This window comes from Delphinus delphis, chromosome 1 (assembly GCF_949987515.2).
Source record: "Delphinus delphis chromosome 1, mDelDel1.2, whole genome shotgun sequence".
Taxonomy (NCBI): domain Eukaryota; kingdom Metazoa; phylum Chordata; class Mammalia; order Artiodactyla; family Delphinidae; genus Delphinus; species Delphinus delphis.
This window is the reverse complement of record NC_082683.1, coordinates 15,016,940-15,035,862: the sequence shown is the minus strand read 5'-3', so window position 1 is coordinate 15,035,862 and position 18,923 is coordinate 15,016,940. Positions and strand designations below refer to the sequence as shown.

At 48.4% G+C, this 18,923-nt stretch overlaps 1 protein-coding gene across 1 annotated transcript; it reads left to right on the top strand.

Moving 5' to 3' along the window:
- Positions 1-574: 574 nt before the first annotated feature.
- On the top strand, positions 575-1,255 carry RNF186 (ring finger protein 186). Its single transcript, XM_059994900.1, has one exon. The coding sequence runs from the start codon at positions 575-577 to the stop codon at positions 1,253-1,255; it is 681 nt and encodes a 226-aa protein (XP_059850883.1).
- Positions 1,256-18,923: the final 17,668 nt, after the last annotated feature.

Here is an 18,923-nt window from a genome sequence, read left to right as displayed (position 1 = left end):
GGCGGTGTTTCTCAAAGTGAGGTCCCCCTGGTCCACCTGGGTTAGAATCATCGTGATGTTTGTTAACTGAGCAGATTCTAAGATTCCCATCCAGACCTTGCTGAATCTCAACCTCTGGGTTTGGGACCTAGAAACCTGCATTTTAAAAGGCTCCTGGGGTGGGGGGCAGGGGGTGGCGGTGGTGATTCTAATGTATCCTGAAGCCATAATCCCGCGGGCACTCATGAGGCACCAGGTGCCACAGGAAAATCCTGATTCACGCACTGGCCCTGCCCCCTTGACCCTGCCCCCTTGGCCCTGCCCCCTTGGCCCTTCCAGGCCCTCAAGTTACTGATTAACCCCAGGTTTCAAGGAAAGAAATAATAATAACTGAAGGGACAACGTGAGCCGAGAAACAAGCTGAGCAGCCCTGGGAGAGCGGTGCTAGACGGCTGATGACGACGAGAAGGAAACAGAGGCTTGAGAAGCCCAGCCTGAGGTCAGACCACATCCAGGTCCCAGTGACACCGGCTGACACTTCCCTGTCGATGCCCAGGTCCTGAGCTGCCACGTCCCAGTGGCTCCTGTGCCCAGAATGGCCTGCACTGAGCTCCTGCATCAGCCCCAGCTTACGTCCAAAGAAGCCACTGCCTCTGACACCGCGGGCCCTGCTGGGGGCCATCGCGGCTCCGCGGATAGCAACCTGGAGTGCCTGGTGTGCCGGGAGTCCTATAGCCGTGCCCGGCTGCCCAAGCTGCTGGGCTGCCAGCATACCTTCTGTGCCGTCTGCCTGAAGCTGCTGCTGTGCGTGCAGGACGACACCTGGTCCATCACCTGCCCACTGTGCCGCAAGGTCACTGCCGTCCCCGGGGGTCTCATCTGCAGCCTGCGTGACCAGGAGGCCGTGCTGGGGCAGCTGGCCCAGCCGGGCCCAGAGGTGCAGCTCTGTCCTCAGGGACTGGTGAATCCTGCTACCCTGAGAGCAGGGCATCCCAGCTTAGCCGGAGAGGATGAACAGGACACGGAGAGTGCCAACTGCGTGGCAGCGCGGCGCCTGGCGGTACACCTGTTCCTGCTGGTCCTGCTCCTCGTCCTCATCCTGCCCTTCATCTACCCGGGCATCATCTGGTGGATGCTCACCTTCATCGTCGCACTGGCCCTGCTGTTGTCCATGCTTTTCTGCTGTCACCGCAGCAGCCAGGCCGGCTACTGGTCCTCCCCCAGGACTCTCTTCTGCAGAGAGCAGAAACCCAGCGAGATCTCTTCCATCGCCTGAGAGCGCTCCGACCAGGCAGTGTTTGGGGACTTCTGTCTCTGCGGCCCGTTTACTGTCACAGTGAACAGGGTAAGGGGCTCTGCATCAGACTGGCTCCCTTGGGAGAGTAAACGCCAGCTGGACCTGCAAGCCAAAGCCAGAATGGCAGTCTTGGGTCAAGAACCGTGTGTTTGGACGATAGACTTACACCTGCTCAGGGAACAGCGTAGCTAAACTGTTCGGGAACGGGGAAGAGGCACAGACTACTTGAATGCTACAGGGGTGGGCGACCTTCTGTTCCGCTTATTCCAACGCTCCCGTTTCTCCTTCTATACCTTGATAAAAGTATTACAAATATTGACGTTATTGCACAACAAATAGAACCGGAACTCCTTTTTCTGCAGTTTATGTATCTGGTTGTTTCTTGCTTGCTTTCGGTTTGGTTTTGTGTGTTTGGGGTCGTTTGTTTCTATTTCTGGCTGTGACACATTTTCCCTCTGGGGAAGTCAGAGCCCACAGGAAGTCCTCCTGTGCTCCCCCGGATGTTGTCCATCTCGTGCCCATCCCACCTCACCAAAGGTCCTGGGGGTTCGGGTCTCCCATTGAGCTGCCCCCAGGAATGGAGAGGGAGAACTTGTGTGGAGGAGTGGGTCTTCTGCTGCTGCCAGGGGATGCCCACATTTGGTTGGCAGAGTTGGGGAGGGTTGGAGAGGACACAGGTGGGTCTGGGAATTGCTCTCAGCAGCTCCACCAGGATTTCTCAGCTCCATGTCATCAGGCCCTAACTTAACAGAGAATCACAGCGTTACAAGAACTACCCCCAACCCCCCACAGCGGGTCCAGCTGCCCACTGGATGACATGATCCCACACTCTAGAACGAAATCTTTATGGGCATTGTTTCTTTCTTACCGCCTCCCGATGCCCATTTGAGCTTTTGTCATAAAGATAAGAGGCCCCATAAATGAAACAGTCCTCTCCAGTAACCCCACATTTCCTGCCTCTCCCTGAGAGTCACAGCCATCTGAAAGGCTTTTGTGTCTTCTCTCCACCGTTTCTGCTCCATAACAGAGAGGAGACTTCTGCCAGAGTCAGGCGTCAGCCATGGGGGGACCCATCAGGGTGCAGGGGAGTAAAAGACAGGAGATGTCACATTATTTCCTTCCAAAGACCCTGTAACTGGGAAGCAGACTTGAAACCTCAGAAGGGTTCGTTGAGTACAATCCATTGTCCCTCCTTGCCCGCCTTTCCTCCTGATAGGATGACAGCTGCAGGCTGGACGTGAAGTTCGCGGTGACGGTCCCTTTGTCAGGGAGGGATGAGAGAACACCGCCACTGCAGCACGTGGAGGGGGCTGGGGGGGGGGTGCGTGCAGGTTGGCCCCGGCCCAGCCATTGCGTGTGTGTTGTTGAACAGGGCCTTCTGGCTCTCTGAGCTTCACTTCCCCAAATGAGCCAGTAGCACTGGATTATTCCTAAGTCCCCTGAAGCCCAGAAGCTGAGGATGCTACTGGGCTCCCAGATAATGAACGTGGGGTCACATCCCCTGTGGAGTCACACCCAGAAAAGTCAAAATGTAAGTCTGTATTCAATTAGCTGTTCTTGCAGTCTGCACACACACACAAAATCTTCCTTTTTCTTATAAGGTACCTTCAGGGCACACTGTGACACCCATGCTGTTGGCCTTATTAACTCCTGATGCTGGGAAAGAGTGTGGGTGAGTGCGTGTGGGTGTACATGTGCCCATGCTTTTAAGCCAACGCCAAGCGGGCCTGGAGGACACCCTGTCTCCATAGGATGGATAAATGACAAGAATTGTTTGGCATTTCCAGAGCTGGCCTCGGGCATGTGCAGTTTGGGATGGTTGCCCGTAGGAGAAGGAAAGAACATCCTTTCCTCACTCACCTCCACTCCCATTCCATCTCATTCTTGGACCCTCCACCAAGAAGAAAACCTCCACCAAGGTTTCAGTTGCTAATGACAACACCATTTCTACCAAAGTAACAGTGGGCTGATGTTTACGGAGTGCTTACTGTGCACCCAGCACTGCATTAACAGCTTTATGTCCATTATCTAGCTGAATCTTCATAACAGCTTTATGAAGAAGAGACCATCTTGCCGATGAGGATACTGAGGATCAGAGAGGTCAATTCATCTGCCTGAGGTTGCACAGCCAGCCACTGCCAGAGCCCCCTAGGAAATCAACCCATTGTTCTTTCTGCTCCCACATGTTTCCTCCTTTGTGTGCAGTTTCAAAACAACCAGGAAGCTGGTCACTGCTCGTGGGCTTGCGAGAGAGAATAGGAAACTAACCACAGGAGCCTCCAAATTCCAGTAGTCAGGTGCTCAGAGAAGCCCGAGAATTCTGGAATCTATTGTCTATGCTAAAGAGAAAGAAAAGAGAATGATAAAAGTGGGATGGCTTTCCTGACTTTTACCACCAAGTGCCAGCCTCCCCTGAAGGGAGCTGTGTTAGCACATGACCAACGTGCCCTCCCTCCCCATGGGCAAAGATGTCTCGACACTTCTGTCCCATTGTCCTGAAGCCCAGCTGGTCCCCGAGTACTGTTGGCCCCTGGCAGTGTTGGGGCAGAGAGCACCAGGGGCTAATTTCAGCCCAGGCTGCCCTGGAGAGGAACAGAGGAAACAGGCAGTGCTGCAAAAGGGTGTAAGTGGAAGAAATCGGAGGGGCAGGCCAAGGCTCAAAGGCAGGCTCTGACCCAGTGTGTGGCCAACAGGAGCAACAGAACTTCTCTGAGCCATGGTGTGCCCACCTGTAACGCGGCGTGTGTGGAGGATGCCACACACCTCCCAGGGCCTCCGTGGGGATGCAAAGTGCTGCTGAATGAGAATCCGTGTCCTAACAGTCTGCCTTTCCCATCAGACATTGACCCCTGGGGGTGAACGGGTTCCACGGGGCCTGTCCGGTGTGATAGAGCAAGGGGCCAGCCTTGGTGATGGGGTAGAGAAGCCAGTCCGGAGTAGGTGTTGTCCAGGACAGGCCGATCTGGTGGAGAACCTTGTGCTTAGGTCCTAAGGATGGAGAGGAATTGCAGGGGGAGGCCACGTTTCATCCCCATCAGCCCCATCACCCTATTCTGTGACCTGGAAGTCAGACATACCTGCCTTGAATTCCAGCTTCACTGCTTAGAAGTCACCTCGCCTCTCTGAGTCTCAGATTCCTTATCCATGAAACAGGTTATATACCTATTTCACAGGGTTGTGGGGGAATTAGCAAAATAAGCCATGGTTGAGCATTGAGGACTGCAAGGAAGTAAAGAAGGAAGGGAGAAGACAAGGAGAGATGGGCTGAGTTCTAGAAAGCCCCAACAGTAATGATGAGAACAGACTCGTCTTATTTTATTCAGTCTTATTAATAAGGAAATATATTAAAACCCAGGCACTAGAATTTACCTCCCCCATTAACCAGCCTCAATGGCAGCAACATCTTCATTAATATAAGAAAACAATCATCGCTAACATGGTTTGAATGCACCACGCAAAGTGTATTACATATGTTATTACATCTGCTAGAACGTAGATGCTATTATCAATTACCCTCAAATTACCAACAGGGATGCTGAGGCAAAGAGAAGTTAAGTAACTTTGCTCAAGATCACACAATGAGGTGATGGTGAGGCCAAGACCAGGTCCAGCTCCAGAGTTTAGGCTTTGAGTCACTTTGCTGTATCAGATGAAACATTCCCAGCACACTGTAAGCACGCGAGGTATGTGGGCCCCTGGCCCCAAGGGTGAAAAACTAAGAAGAGACGGCATCCCCTCTTTGGATGGGGGACTCAAGGGTAGAAGTTTGTGGAGGTCACCTGTCCCGTTACCCACAGCCGTGTTCTCGTCTCACCCTAAAGCACTTGTTCATTATTGGAAGCCCTTTTCAAATGACTGAAGGAAGTCTTGCAGTCTTTTCTGGAACAATGAATTCTCTGTGGCGATGGAAAACATTTCTGAGGATGAAGGACATTCCCACAATCTCTCAGGCTATGGGAACAGCATAGAGCATAGTCAAAGAGAGGTGAGATCCAAGCTCTTGAATCTGCCTGGAGCTATTCATACGAACTTTATATTCTTGTCCAAAAACCTCGAAGTTACTTTTTTTAAGGCAGAATATTTCCTGGGTCAGTAGAGAACTCTCTGAAGAATGCAGGACACCATGGAAGCTAAGATCCATCTGAGCATTTATTCAACAAATATTTATTCAAGGTCTTCTCTGTGCCAGGTACTGAGCAAGACATTTCATCTTATTTGATAAGGAATTTTGATGAAAAAGGAAAACTAATAAGTGCAAAGTTGAATTGTGTCCCCCCTCCCCCCAAAATATATGTTGAAGTCCTAACCCCCACTACCTCAGAATGTGACCTTATTTGGAAATAGGGTTTTTACAGAGATAATCAAGTTAAAATGAGGTCATTGGGGTGGGTCCTAATCCAGTATGACTGGCATTCTTATAAAAAGGGGGAAATTGGACGTAGAGACAGACATACAAAGAAGAAAGACAATATGAAGATACACAGGAAGAAGACAGCCATGTGAAGGTGAAGGCTGAGACCAGGGTTATGTTCCTATAAGCCAAGGAATGCCAAAGATGGCCAGGAAATGACCAGAAGCCAGGAGAGAGGCCCGGAAGAGATTCTCAGAGCTCTCATCAGGAACCAATCCTACCAACGCCTTGATCTTGGACTTGTAGCCTGCAGAACTCTGTGAGACAATAAGTTTCTATTGTTTAAGCAACCAGGTATTGTGGCATCTTGGTATGGCAGCCCTAGGAACCAATACAGCATCTATCCTGTGCCTGTGCTTGCAACAGGCCCCTTAGCTGGGCTGCTTCAAGTTCAGCTAAATAACTTGCCCAGAGTCATACGGCACATACATAGAAATGTCAGGCTCAAAATAAGCCATGCAGAGAGAACATGAGATGGAAATGGAGAGAAACAGTCTGAATGAAGCCCCATACCTTAGTTTCATCATTGCCAAGACCATCGTTGCCAATCAAGTCTGATTGATTCCCAAGATTAATTCCTCACCCCCATTGTGTAGATAGGAAATCGAGGCTCAGAGAAGCCCTGTGATTTCCCCCCAGACAGAGCCCAATATGTCAGAGATGGAGTTGGAATCAGAGTCCACAGTTCCTAAATTATCCTTAATCTTAGCAACAACCATATGAGAATTACTGAGTTATTGTCCCCATTTCACAGATTAAAGAGTTAGAACCCAAGTCATTAAGACACCTGACCTTCAGGTCACAAGCAAATAAGAGAGATACTAGAATTTGAACCTACTGTTTGACTCTAAAGCTATGTCTGCACTTCCCACTGCCCCACACTGCTTCTTAGCACCCTGTCTGCATTGAGAAGCAGGAAAGAGTATCTTTCAGGATGCTTGAGGAACCCACCATAAGAGCCTGTACGCTCAAAGAGGGCAGGACCAAAGTGGACCTTCGTCTTGTTTCCTTTGACTGTCTTATATTCAGCTGAGCCCCCCTTGTTTCCCCACCTCCCTTACTAAGGAAACTGCCCTGTAGCTCATCTTGCCCAAGGGGGAGTTCCACCAGCAACCACTACACCAGTTGGGGCGCTTGGTCCTTCCTCTACCCACCTCCCGTTTCACCTGAAGCAGTCACATGATATATGTCATATGATCTTTTCCAGAACTGGAATCTGGAGCTAGGGATGAAGGAGAGATGAGTGTTTAAAGTGGCAGCAACATGGGACTTCCCTGGTGGTCTAGTGGCTAAGACTTCATGCTCCCAATGCAGGGGGCCCAGGTTCAACCCCTGGTCAGGGAACTAGATCCCACATGCCTCAACTAAAAGATCCCGCATGCCACAATGAAGATCCCAGCCCGCATGCTTCAACCAAGAACCGACACAGCCAAATAAATAAATAAATACATCGTTTTTACATTTAAAATAAATAAAGTGGCAGCAACAGAGCAGATGGTCCCCATAGCTTTTGGTCCTTGAGGGTCAGTAAACCCTCAGGTTCCTTCCCCACAATTATTATTTTTTTCTTTAGATAGCCAGAATCAGTTTCTGTTGCTTGCAACCAATATTCGTGACCTAATACAGGAGCTGTCCACGCTCCTGCTTGCTGAAAAATCCCACCATGAACTTCAGCCCCTCCCAAGCCTGGGAAAGGAAAGCTGCAATGCCACAGGCCAGGTAGCGGAAGCCCTCTGGTACCCCCACCCTCAGCCCTCCTGAGAGCCAGCCTGACTTCGTGGCAAGGCTGCCCTGATATCAGGCCCAGGAGAACGGTGCCCAGGTCAGCTCTGCTCAGACGTGGGGTCAGATGGGAAAACACGGCATTGGATCTCAGGCCAGCCACTTTGGGAGGAGGCTGGTCTCTGGTCTATGGGCCTCAGAATCCCCAGAAGAAACAAGCTCTAGTAGACAATCAGCCAGAGGTCCTTCACTGGAGTCAGGTTGCAAAAGAAAACAGCCTGCAAAGTAGCTGTGGGTGCAGCAGTTCCAAAACAACTGCGGCAATCATCCTGGCTAACGTTTATCAAGTGCTCACTACATTCAGGCCGCTGTTCTCAGAGCTTCCTTAACCTTTTGTTCTTCACAACAGCCCTGTTATTCTTTATGCTAGACATTTGACGCGTCATCTCAGTGAATTGACACAGAGCTCCTATTTAGGTAGGCGGCTGAGGCAGAGAGAAGGTAAGGAACTTGCTTAAGTGGCAGAGCTAGGGTTTGAACGCAGACGGTCTAATCCAGCTCTGCCTCATTCAGTCCCTGCATTTACCATCCCCCTCCTACCCTCACCTCTCTCCCTTGCTTCCTCACCTTCCCTGCCCCAATCAAAACGTACCAAAAGAAAAGAAGGAAGAAAAAGAAAAAAAAGAAAAGAAGGGCCCTCAGTAACAGACACACCTGAGTTCAAAACCAAGTCCCTCCATTTATTCTCCGTGTGACCTTGGGTGTGATACCTGCCTTCCCTGAACCTTAGTTTCCTTGTTTGGAAATGCAAGCTAATCAAACCTACCTGAGGGAAGTTCTGTGACAATTCAATGAGATAATGCGTAAAACACGTGGCACAGTTCCGAGTAGGTGCTCGCCCATTCCAGTCAACCTGTCAACAAATGTACGTGAGCACTTATTACTCACCTGGCAAGTGGGGGAAGCAAAAAAATACAGGGGTAGTGATGGTCCTTACCAGCAACACCCCTGTCAGCCTCTCCCTAGCTAGGGAAAGAAGATATGCACATAGGTGCCAAAATCAGACCCCAGCGTGAGATCTGGACCGTCTAAGACAAAGGGTAGCCCTAGAGGAGGCGGTTCTCCCTGCGGAGAGGCAGCCAGTGGGGCTCTGGAATGCTGCTCATGTTCTATTTCTGGACTTAAGCGATAGTTACACCGATGAGACTTATTTTCTAATTATTTATAAACAGTGCCTACATCTTGGATGTGCTTTTCTGTACATATTTCATAGTGAAAAAATAAAACTTTAAACCTAACTTAACAACGCTACAGAGTGTAAGCAGCTTGAGGGCAAAGGCCGGGCCTGAGGCTGGTACCCAGCGCTACTCCCGCATTCGGATGCCTGCCCCATCCACAACCAATTCACCCCGGGTTTTAGAGCTTTGTGGGTTGCTCTGTCGATGGTCTGTCTGGTTTGAATCCTGACTCTGCTACTTACTGGCTGTATGAATGAGTCCCTCAAACTCCCTAATCCTCGTTCTCACACCTATAAAATGGGGAAATAATGATGGAGTTATGAGCATCAAAAGAGATCACCTGTAGAGACCATTTAGCACCGTGTACCAGCACACAGGATGTGCCCAAGAAACGCTAGCTGCCCAAGTTAGGCAAAAAGATGAACGTATTGGCTCATTTAACCAAATGGTGGCAAAGGCAGTTTCCTGTTTGGTCTTGGCAACGATGAAACTAAGGTATGGGGCTTCATTCAGACTGTTTCTCTCCATTTCCATCTCCTGTTCTCTCTGCATTTGAGTCTTGTTCTCACCGACCAGCTTTGTCCATGAGATTGGAAACTTGGCCAGCTCCTACTCATGTCTTCCTAGCTTCACCTCCAGAAAGAAAGGAGCAGACGTTCTTCCTTTGGTTAAATGACGAAAAATCCCAAGGAAGGAGTCTGATTGGTCATCTTGGGTCACACGCCCCTCCTCTGTGATCAGCAGGGCTGTGACTAGCAGCCCCAAGAGAATCTTGTGATTAGGAAGGAGAAGGACCTCAAACAAAGGAGAATGCTATTTGCAGAAGAACAAGAGGCGTTGAGTAGAGAGAGCAGCAGGTGTGAGTCAATCCCCACCCCGTCACAGCTAATTAGAGATGAACTCCAACTTGATTGGGTCTCTTTTTGAGAGGCCTGCCTCCTCCCCACCCGATCTCAGTCCAAGTGGGTTCTGATAGTAACAATACCATATTCGTCTTTTATGGGTAGAGCATGTGTCTCAAACCTGCCAATCAAAGCATCATGTCCCCTGGCCACAAGGTCTGGTTCAAAGCTAAGCCAATGTCAGCTCTACCCAGGAATATTACTGGAGCTACCTGGAGGAAGTATTTTCTCTGCCAGAGTCGCTACGCTGGTAGAATGTTTGGACTTTCTGGTCACCATCTTGCCCCACTAAGGGAAGGATTTTTCTATGGGTGAAGCCAACCCAGAGCAAAGCTGAGCCCAGTGATAGAGAGGTTCCTAATCACATTATTTGAGTACCTAGATCTGGACACACCTGAAACCTGACTTCCCTCTGAACTTCTCAATAGTTACATGGGTCAACAAATTCTTTTTCTTTGCTTAAACCCTTTTGACCATGTTGTTTCACTTCCAGGTAAAGGAGCACTGAATCACTCATGGGTGCTTGAGTTGTGAGGTCATAGAGAGGGAAAGCTAAGATAGCCAGTCCAGAGCCAGATTTATGTCACAGTACAATAGAGAGTTGGATGTGAGTGATGAATGAAGCTGATACAGAGGCAGACAAGAGGGGGCACGTGTCCTCTGAGAGGCAAAGAAAAAAGCCTCAGGTCCTGATATCCCAAATCGCCCGCCTCAGTGAGGCCTGGCCATTTGCCCATCTTGTCCTGCCTGTCCACGAGACCGCCTGTCATATCCTTCAATATCCCTCTTTTAAATAAGCTAGCTAGGGCTTCCCTGATGGCGTCATGGTTAAGAATCCACCTGCCAATGCACGGTACATGGGTTCAAGCCCTGGTCCAGGAAGATCCCACATGCCACGGAGCAACTAGGCCTGTTTGCCACAACTACCGAGCCTATGCTCTAGAGCCCGCGCACCACAACTGCTGAGCCCACGCGTCACAGCTACTGAAGCCAATGCATCTAGAGCCCGTGCCCCACAGCAAGGGAAGCCACCGCACTGAGAAGCCTGCGCACGGCAACGAAGGGTAGTCTCCACTTGCAGCAACTAGAGAAAGCCCGCGCACAGCAACGAAGACCCAACGCAGCCAAACATATACAAATAAAATAAATTTTTAAAAATAAATAAATAAATAAGATAGCTACCCAGAGGATTCCGGTACCTCTTCATCCCCTCCCCTAAGACCCGGTGCTCGGTGAGGTCTACAACCTCTGTTGAATGTTAAATGGAAGAGTGCCCCAGGGCAGGACATGGCATACGTGAACTCCTAGGGAAGACATAAGGAAGGGGGTTTTGGTGGCCAGGGCAAGCCTCAGGAAGGATGTGGGAACTGGCTGGGTCTTGAAGGAAACGTTTGATTTGAACAGACAGCAAGAATGGGGTGAATGAGGGTATTGCAGGAATAGTGTGAGAAAAGTATGGAAGTTGGAAAATACAGAGTATATTCAGGGACAGAGAGTGGGCCTGTCTAGGTCAGGAATTTGTCAGGAACAGGGAAGAAAGCTGGGCCTGGCGGCAGAGGGTCCGGTGTACCAGGCTGTGGGGTCCACTATGGCACATGAAAGGCTTAGCATGGAAGTGCTCAGAGTCATCCAGCAGCACTGAAACTCTGAAATAGCAACAGCAGACTCTTGCTGGCAGGCCCTGCAGCTGTCCGCCGTAGGTGAGCATGGTAGTGGGTCGGGGTGCAGCGGGAACAGTGTCCAGAGTGCTGGGGTTTGCTCTGCTACAGACCCCAGATAAACTTCCTTGGGACTTGGCCTCCAACAGCATCCATCGCTGTGGGAGGGGATGCAGGGCAATTTCAAGTGGTACTAACACAGATATTCATTCATTCACTCACTTATTCAATCATGTAAGCATGTATTAAACACCTACCATACACTAGGCATTAGGTTAGGTGCTAGGGAGATGAGGGTCAATAAAACATAAGACCCCTGGTCCCACTGAGCTCACACTGGGGCACTAAGGGCTGCCTGCTCAGTAGCCATTCCACCTTCTCCTTCGGAGAAACCTGATTTTGTCTGTGCAGCAATGTGTCCCATCCATACCGGCAAGAGCAGTCTCTGCTCTGGGCCCCATCCTTTACAGGGCCCCCCTCTGGCCTCTTCCATCCTGATGGAGAGAGGAGCCTACGAGGCCAAGAGGATGTGCCCACCTAAGCCCACACTCCGGGTACCTGGTACCCCAATAGTCCCTGTCCAAACTGCCCCAAATCCACTTCCAGACTGCAGGAGTGAACCTCTCCCCTGACCCATTCTCCTAAGGGTGCAGCCACTACACACATTCCTAGGTTTGAGGAGCGGCCAAGTGGCAGCTGTTTGCATGAGGGGTATTCAGAGCTTGGATGCATGGGCTGGAGTGTCCACACACCCGTGTGGGAGACCTCATGTGGTACGGGATGGAATTGGGGCTGGGAAGAGAAGGAGGATGGACAGTAAACCAGGAGCCACATCATGGCGTGGAACTCTGAGGTGCTGAAGGATTTCTAAATTCACACCTGATATTCCATGTGGTTTGAAGGTGTGTCTGTCTGGTTGGAAGGTTAGGACGTGTTTTTTTTTTATCACTTTGTGTTCTTGCCCTGAGCTCTGCAAATGTTAGGACTGGCCTGAGCCAATCCCCTTTGCCAGATTCCTTGTTTTCCAGACTCCCTTGCATCCACGGGTGATCATGTGATCCAGACATGTGATCCCAGCAAAGGGGCTTCTGGGAAATCGTTTCCTAGAGAGAGACCATGAGGAAAGGCTCATGAGGAGAGCTCCCTTTTTCACTTTTCTGCTTTTGAACACAACTGCTTAAGAATGCTTGACACTGAGGGAGCCATTTGGGCCACAGCATGACACAGTGAAGGGCAACAGCCAACATGCTGAGGACGATGAAAGATGGAAAGAGCTTAGGTCTTTGAGCTTTGGGGCCAACTCTGGAACCATCTACCTCTGGATTTTATGTTCCATAAATCATCAGTGTCATTATGATTTTGGCCACACATTGGGAAGCGTTGGATACAACAGTGGCCAGACATCCTAACAGAAACATGCATTCTTTTTTTTTTTTTTGGCCGCTCTGCCTGGCTTGCAGTATCTTAGTTCCCCGACCAGGGATCAAACCCAGGCCCCTGGCAGTGGAAGCGCAGAGTCTAACCACTGGACCACCAGGGAATTCCCAGAAACATACATTCTAATGACTAGTGAGAGAAACCAATCTGGCCACCTTGACAGCCTATGGGGAGGATTTTCCCATGGGTGAAGTCAACCCAGAGGAAACTGAGAATTTTTTGCTACATCTGCATGTTACTTTTACTATTACTGTCTTTTTAAAATAATCTCATTTTGCTTAATGTTTTAAAATGATGTCTCTATCATAAAGAAAAAGCCAAGGTCATTTGCTGTTGCAGAAAGTAATAAAAAGATTTTTGGGGACTTCCCTGGTGGTGCAGTGGTTAAGAAACCGCCCGCCAATGCAGGGAACACAGGTTCGAGCCCTGGTCTGGGAAGATCCCACATGCCGCGGAGCAACTAAGCCTGTGAGTCACAACTACTGAGCCCACGTGCCACAACTACTGAAGCCCGCATGCCTAGAGCCCATGCTCCTCAATAAGAGAAGCAATGAGAAGCCTACACACCACAGCGAAGAGTAGCTCCCGCTCATCACAACTAGAGAAATCTCACGCGCAGCAACAAAGACCCAATGCAGCCAAAAGTAAATTAAATTTAAAAAAAAAAAAAAGATTTTTTAAGAGAAATCAATGCTGAAAACAAACAAACAAACAAAAACATTAAGTGCATTGTGGTATCCCAGATGGGATTCTGGGACTGTAAAAGGACATCAGTAGAAAAACCAATGAATAAAGTCTATACTTTAGTTAACAGTAATGTACCAATGTTGTTACCAAGTCCAGGTTCGTACTGCTCACAGCACAACAGGCCAATAAATTGAGAGACAAGTTGTTGGGGCAGGGAATAGTGACTTTATTCAGAAAGCCAGCAAACCGAGAAGATGGTGGACTCATGTCCCAAAGAACCATTTACCGGAGGTAGAATTCAGGCTTCTTTTATACTAAAAGGGGAGGGGGTGTGTCTGGTTGCTGCAAATTTCTTGGTGTCAGAATCCTTTATTCTTGCAGCTGTCCACATAGGATAGATCACCATGTTTCTCTAAACCTCCAACAAGGCAAATGTTATTCTCTGCTCTGCAACTTTTTATCTCTATATGAATGGAAAAGCGTTAGACCTTTAAAGGTCAGAGCCTCCAGAATGGGCTATCCTGTGTATTTCAAGCTATAGGCAACATTCTTAACTTGTAGCAAAAGCAATAGAATACAAAGCTTAAAATAAAAGAAACAGATCCAATACAGAGTCAGATTTGTTCTTCCCTATTACAACATTGGTTTCTCAGTCTTGAAACATGTACCATGGTTATGTAAGATGTTAACATCGGGGAAACAAGGTGAAGCATTATATGATTCTTAGGTAAGAATTCTGTACTGTCTTTGGAACTTTTCTGTCAATCTAAAATTCTTCCAAAATAAAAAGGTTATTAAATAAATAAATAACAGGATGTTTAAATCCTAACTCAATATTTTGGAGAGTCGAAGACTCTGAGCTAAGGCCCGTTCTCCCTTTGTTAAAAAGGAAGATTAGCAAATGTTATAGGAGTACAATGGCATACTATTCAGCCTTAAAAAAAGAAGGAAATTGCCCCACTTGCAACAACGTGGATGAACCTGGAGGACCTTGTGCTCAGTGAAATACGCCAGACACAGAAAGACAAATACTGTATGATCTCACTTATGTGTGTAATCTAAAATAGTCAAACTCATAGCGGCAGAGCGTAGAATGGTGGTTGCCAGGGTTTGGGTGGAGGGAGAAGGGAGATATGAGGACATGTTTGTCAAAGGGTACAAAGTCTCAGTTATGCAAGATGAATGACTATGAGTTCTGGAAATCTAATATACAGCATGGTGACCATAGGTAACAACACTATATTGTATACTTGAAATTTGCTAAGAGGATAGATCTTAAAGCAAATCTTCTCAACACATGCGCGCGCGCGTGCGCACACACACACACACAAATGATAACTACGTACACGTGATGGATTAAGTTATTTAGCTTGACAGGATGATCTTTTACAAGGTATACGTATACTATCAAAAATTCAAATTGTATACCTCAAATATATATAATTTTGTAAGCCAAAGATATCTCAATAAAGTTGTGTTTTTTTGTTTTTTTTTTTGGCGGTACGCGGGCCTCTCACTGTTGTGGCCTCTCCCGTTGCGGAGCACAGGCTCCGGACACGCAGGCTCAGCGGCCATGGCTCACGAGCCCAGCCGCTCCGCGGCATGTGGGATCTTCCCGGTCCGGGGCACGAACCCGTGTCCCCTGCATCGGCAGGCGGACTCTCAACCACTGCGCCACCAGGGAAGCCCAATAAAGTTGTTTTTAAAAAAAGAAATATATATACTTTTTGTGTGTTTGTGAACCTGTAAGTCACAAAGAAAAATGGTTTAAATATGAGTTTAATTAATGGCCTTGATTATTAGTTTATCAGAAACAAATAAAAATTGTACCTCAACAACAACAAAAAAAGATTCCATAGCATCAAACTGTGTTCTCAATAGAATAAGGATTAAAGGGAATAACTTTCTCATGCATCATTCAAGGTGATTTAATGCAAGTTCATGTACCAGCTGAAGATACCTTGTGTACCACCAGTGATACAGGTCTCATGCACTGAGGTCCATATCAGTGCAGATCAGATCAGGGGTAAGTGCAAAGCGTTCTTAGATGAGAAGCAGGTAGAGGGTCATCACTCAAACTTCTGTGTAAGAGATAAGGCAGAAGACTACAAAATTATTACCTAACAGACAAGAACAATGGGGGAAAACACTAACCCAAGTGTCTTTGACCCTAAATGGCTGCCACTTAGATTGGCCAATTCTAGCTGATAGTCCCGTTAACAGACAGATGTTTAGTTCTTTGGGTCAAAGACACCTTAGAACAAACAAGAAACTGCTCAGCGATGTAACAATAGCCATAGTAACCAGAAACCATCCACAGCACCCTCCACCCTGACCTTCCTCTGTGGTTGTGTCCAGTCCCTCCCCATGGTAGCCCTGTTTATTTGAGTGTCATTAGGAAAGAAGTGACCATAAACGAGCTTCTGTGTCATTCAGTCTCAAGTTCAGCACAACGGCATCATAAGGATATTCTACGGGAAGGGATGTGGGGTTGCTTTCAGTGACATCACCCCAGAATTCAGTACCATTCAACAAAGGCTCATGCCAGGCCAGCCCCCACTCACATCCCGGAAGGACAGACATCAATGGAGCATAGCAAAGGAGCCTCCTTCTTTTGGGGAACCATCATCCAAAACTGATCTAAGTACCTTTGAACCTGCACTGATGTTTGAGCCTACGGGATGGCAGGATAGCAGAGTCAACCAGATCTGGGATTAAATCCTGGCTCTGCCATCTTGTAGCTCAGTGACCCTGCCCAAGTTATTTAACCCCGCTGAGCCTCAGTTCTTTTCTCTGTGAAGTGGGGCTAATAATAGCACAAACTGCATAGGATTAAATGATATAAAGTATGTATGGGACATGAAGAACCAGCCACAAGGATAATGGTCCCTGAACAATATTCATGGTTATTTCTGTAATTTCTGGAAGAATCAAATCCAATCAATTGGTTCTTCTACACCTGATGGAACACCAGAATCACCAGGGCAACTTGTTAAAAATATAAACTTCTAGGCTTCCACACCCCTGAGAAATTCTAAACTGGTTTGGTGAGGGGCAGGACCCAGGAACCTATGCCTCCATGATATACTTTTATTGTGCCTAGCCCATAGTAGGCACTCAACAAATACAGGCCCCTTCCCCGACCTGGACCGTTGAAACAGCTTCCAAAGCAGTCACTCGCGCCCACTCTTATCCATTAGTCCACCACCAGGAGCCAGTGGGATCCTTTGAAAAGGTGAAAATATGTCACATTGCTGCCCCAAGCCCTATACAACTCTCCATTTTATACAGATTAAAATCCATAAACAAGGCCCTACATCAGTGGCTCCTGGACACACGTTAGAAATACCTGGTGAGCTTGTGAACAATAACTAGGCCTGGCCTGACCCCAGACCGACAGAATCAGAATCTCTAGGGGTGGGGCCCAAGCAGGGTTGCCAGATAAAACAGAGGACACCCAGTTACATTGAAATTTCAGATACCCAATGAATAACTTTTTAGTATAAGTATGTCCTGGGAAATAGTAGGACATACTTGTACTAAAGAAGTATTTATTTCTTGTGTATCTGAAATTCCAGTGTCACTGGGTGTCCTGCATTTTCACTGGCTAAGCCTCGCAACCCTAGGCCCAAGCATCAGCCTTTTTATAAAGCTCACAGTGACATGGCCCTCGTTGCCTCTCTAAGCTCATCTATTCCTCTCCCCCAGCTCTCTCCACTCCAGCCTTTTCCTTGAAAGTGTCAACCCCCTTCCTCCTCTCCACAGCTTTGCAGTTGCTGGCTGCCTGTGAGACAGGCTGGGACCTGGGACCTGGGACCTGGGACCCTTTGCTGCAGTGCTTACACCTGGACAAACGTCTCCTCAAGGAACAAAATACAAAGAAACTATAAGGGACTAAAAATAACTGCATGCATGTGCAGTTGGGGCAAATTCTGGACAACAAGATACAAGAAGACCAAAAAGCCCAACCGCCACTTCTGAAGAGCTGGAAGCAAAAGCAGGGTACTGCGCATGCCCCCTGCACACACCACCAAAGGGGAGGGCAGATCCCCTAAGCCACCCCTCCGGCCTGACCCCTGGACCCGCCCCTACATTTACCCCACGAAAGGAACCAGCTTGCCCCCGCTCAGGGATCGAGCGAGGGAACCTGTTGCTTGTCCTTGCTCCCCCCTGTTGCAGCAGGGACCCCAATAAAGCCTTGCCTGAATTTCTTGTCTGGCCTCTTATCAATTTCTATTGATTAAGGAGGCTGAGAACCCTGGTCAGTAACACCTGGGATGCTCTGTCTATGCCAGATGCCAGCAAGCCTCCCTGACCACTGCACCCTCTCCCCCAGGTTCCCCTCCCCTTGCTTTACTTTGTCTTTATAACACTTACACTGATGGATTATCTACCTGTTTGGTTATTATTGTCCATCTCCCCTCCCTCACAAACTAGACTGTAAGCTCCGTGACTTTGCTGAAAACACTCTGGTTCTTTCCTTGCTGTATCTGCAATGCCTAGAACCTCACCAGCTACTCAGTAAATTCTGGATGAATTAGTTAATGGTGATGAAAAGGCTTTTCCTTCCAGCACGAACCCCTAACCATTCCTTCCAGAGGAGCTGACAGAAGACCTCTTAGCAGAAGTATCTTTTACCAAGAATGAAAGCAGCTAATTCTTACTGAGCTTGTCCTGTGTGCCAGACACCATTCAAAGCACTTTACCTGCATGTCCTCATTTCATCCTCATGACAGCACTGGATGGGGTCATAATTATCCTCATTTTACAGAGGAGGAGAGTAAATTCTTCAGTGTCCAACACCAAACCTCAAAAATCTCAAAGGCATACACCAGAGGGGTAAATATACTTTCTCCACCTTTCCTTCCTGTAGCCTTCATTCCGGATTAGCTCCCGTGTGCTGTTCAGTGGCGGGGACCGAGGTGAGGGATGGGCACTGGGCAGGGCTGTAACAGATCCAAAGTCTGGAGTCAACAGTGTTTAACACAGAACCTCTCTCGAACTAGAGACGGGGCAAGGCTGTTGTGCAAAATGGTGCCTGGTCCCACAAAGCCAATCCGGCTAGAAGGGGCCAGCGGACACTGAACGAAGGAGGGATGGCTGGAAGTTTTCTGCTGGCGTCCACTTCCATGTGGTTATTAATACTGCAACTGACAAGACCCACGTGCTGAGATATAGCCCCTATGCCCCTGAAGGGTGCACGCTACTAACCCATTTGACCCTCACAATGGCCTTGTAGGTAGGTAGAGCTGCTGTTCTTGGTCCTGAGTGGCCAGTGGAGAGACGAGGAGACAGAGGCCTAGAGCATTCCACAAGAAGCATGAGTCACAGACTTTGTATTGGAAGCTGGTCTCTGACCCTGGCCAGTGCCTTTTCTGTTTACGGTACTGGGCTATCTTTACCTGGAGAAACAGTAAAAACCTTGTGGCCACAATGATTCACACTCCAGCTCTGGCACTCATCATTAGTTCTGTGGCTTCTGCACAGCCTCGACCTGAGCCTCGGTTTCCTTTCGTGTAGCACAGGTGTGATGAGATTCACAGGACTGCTAGAGGAATGAGATGCATTCATGCATTCATTATACGATTCTGA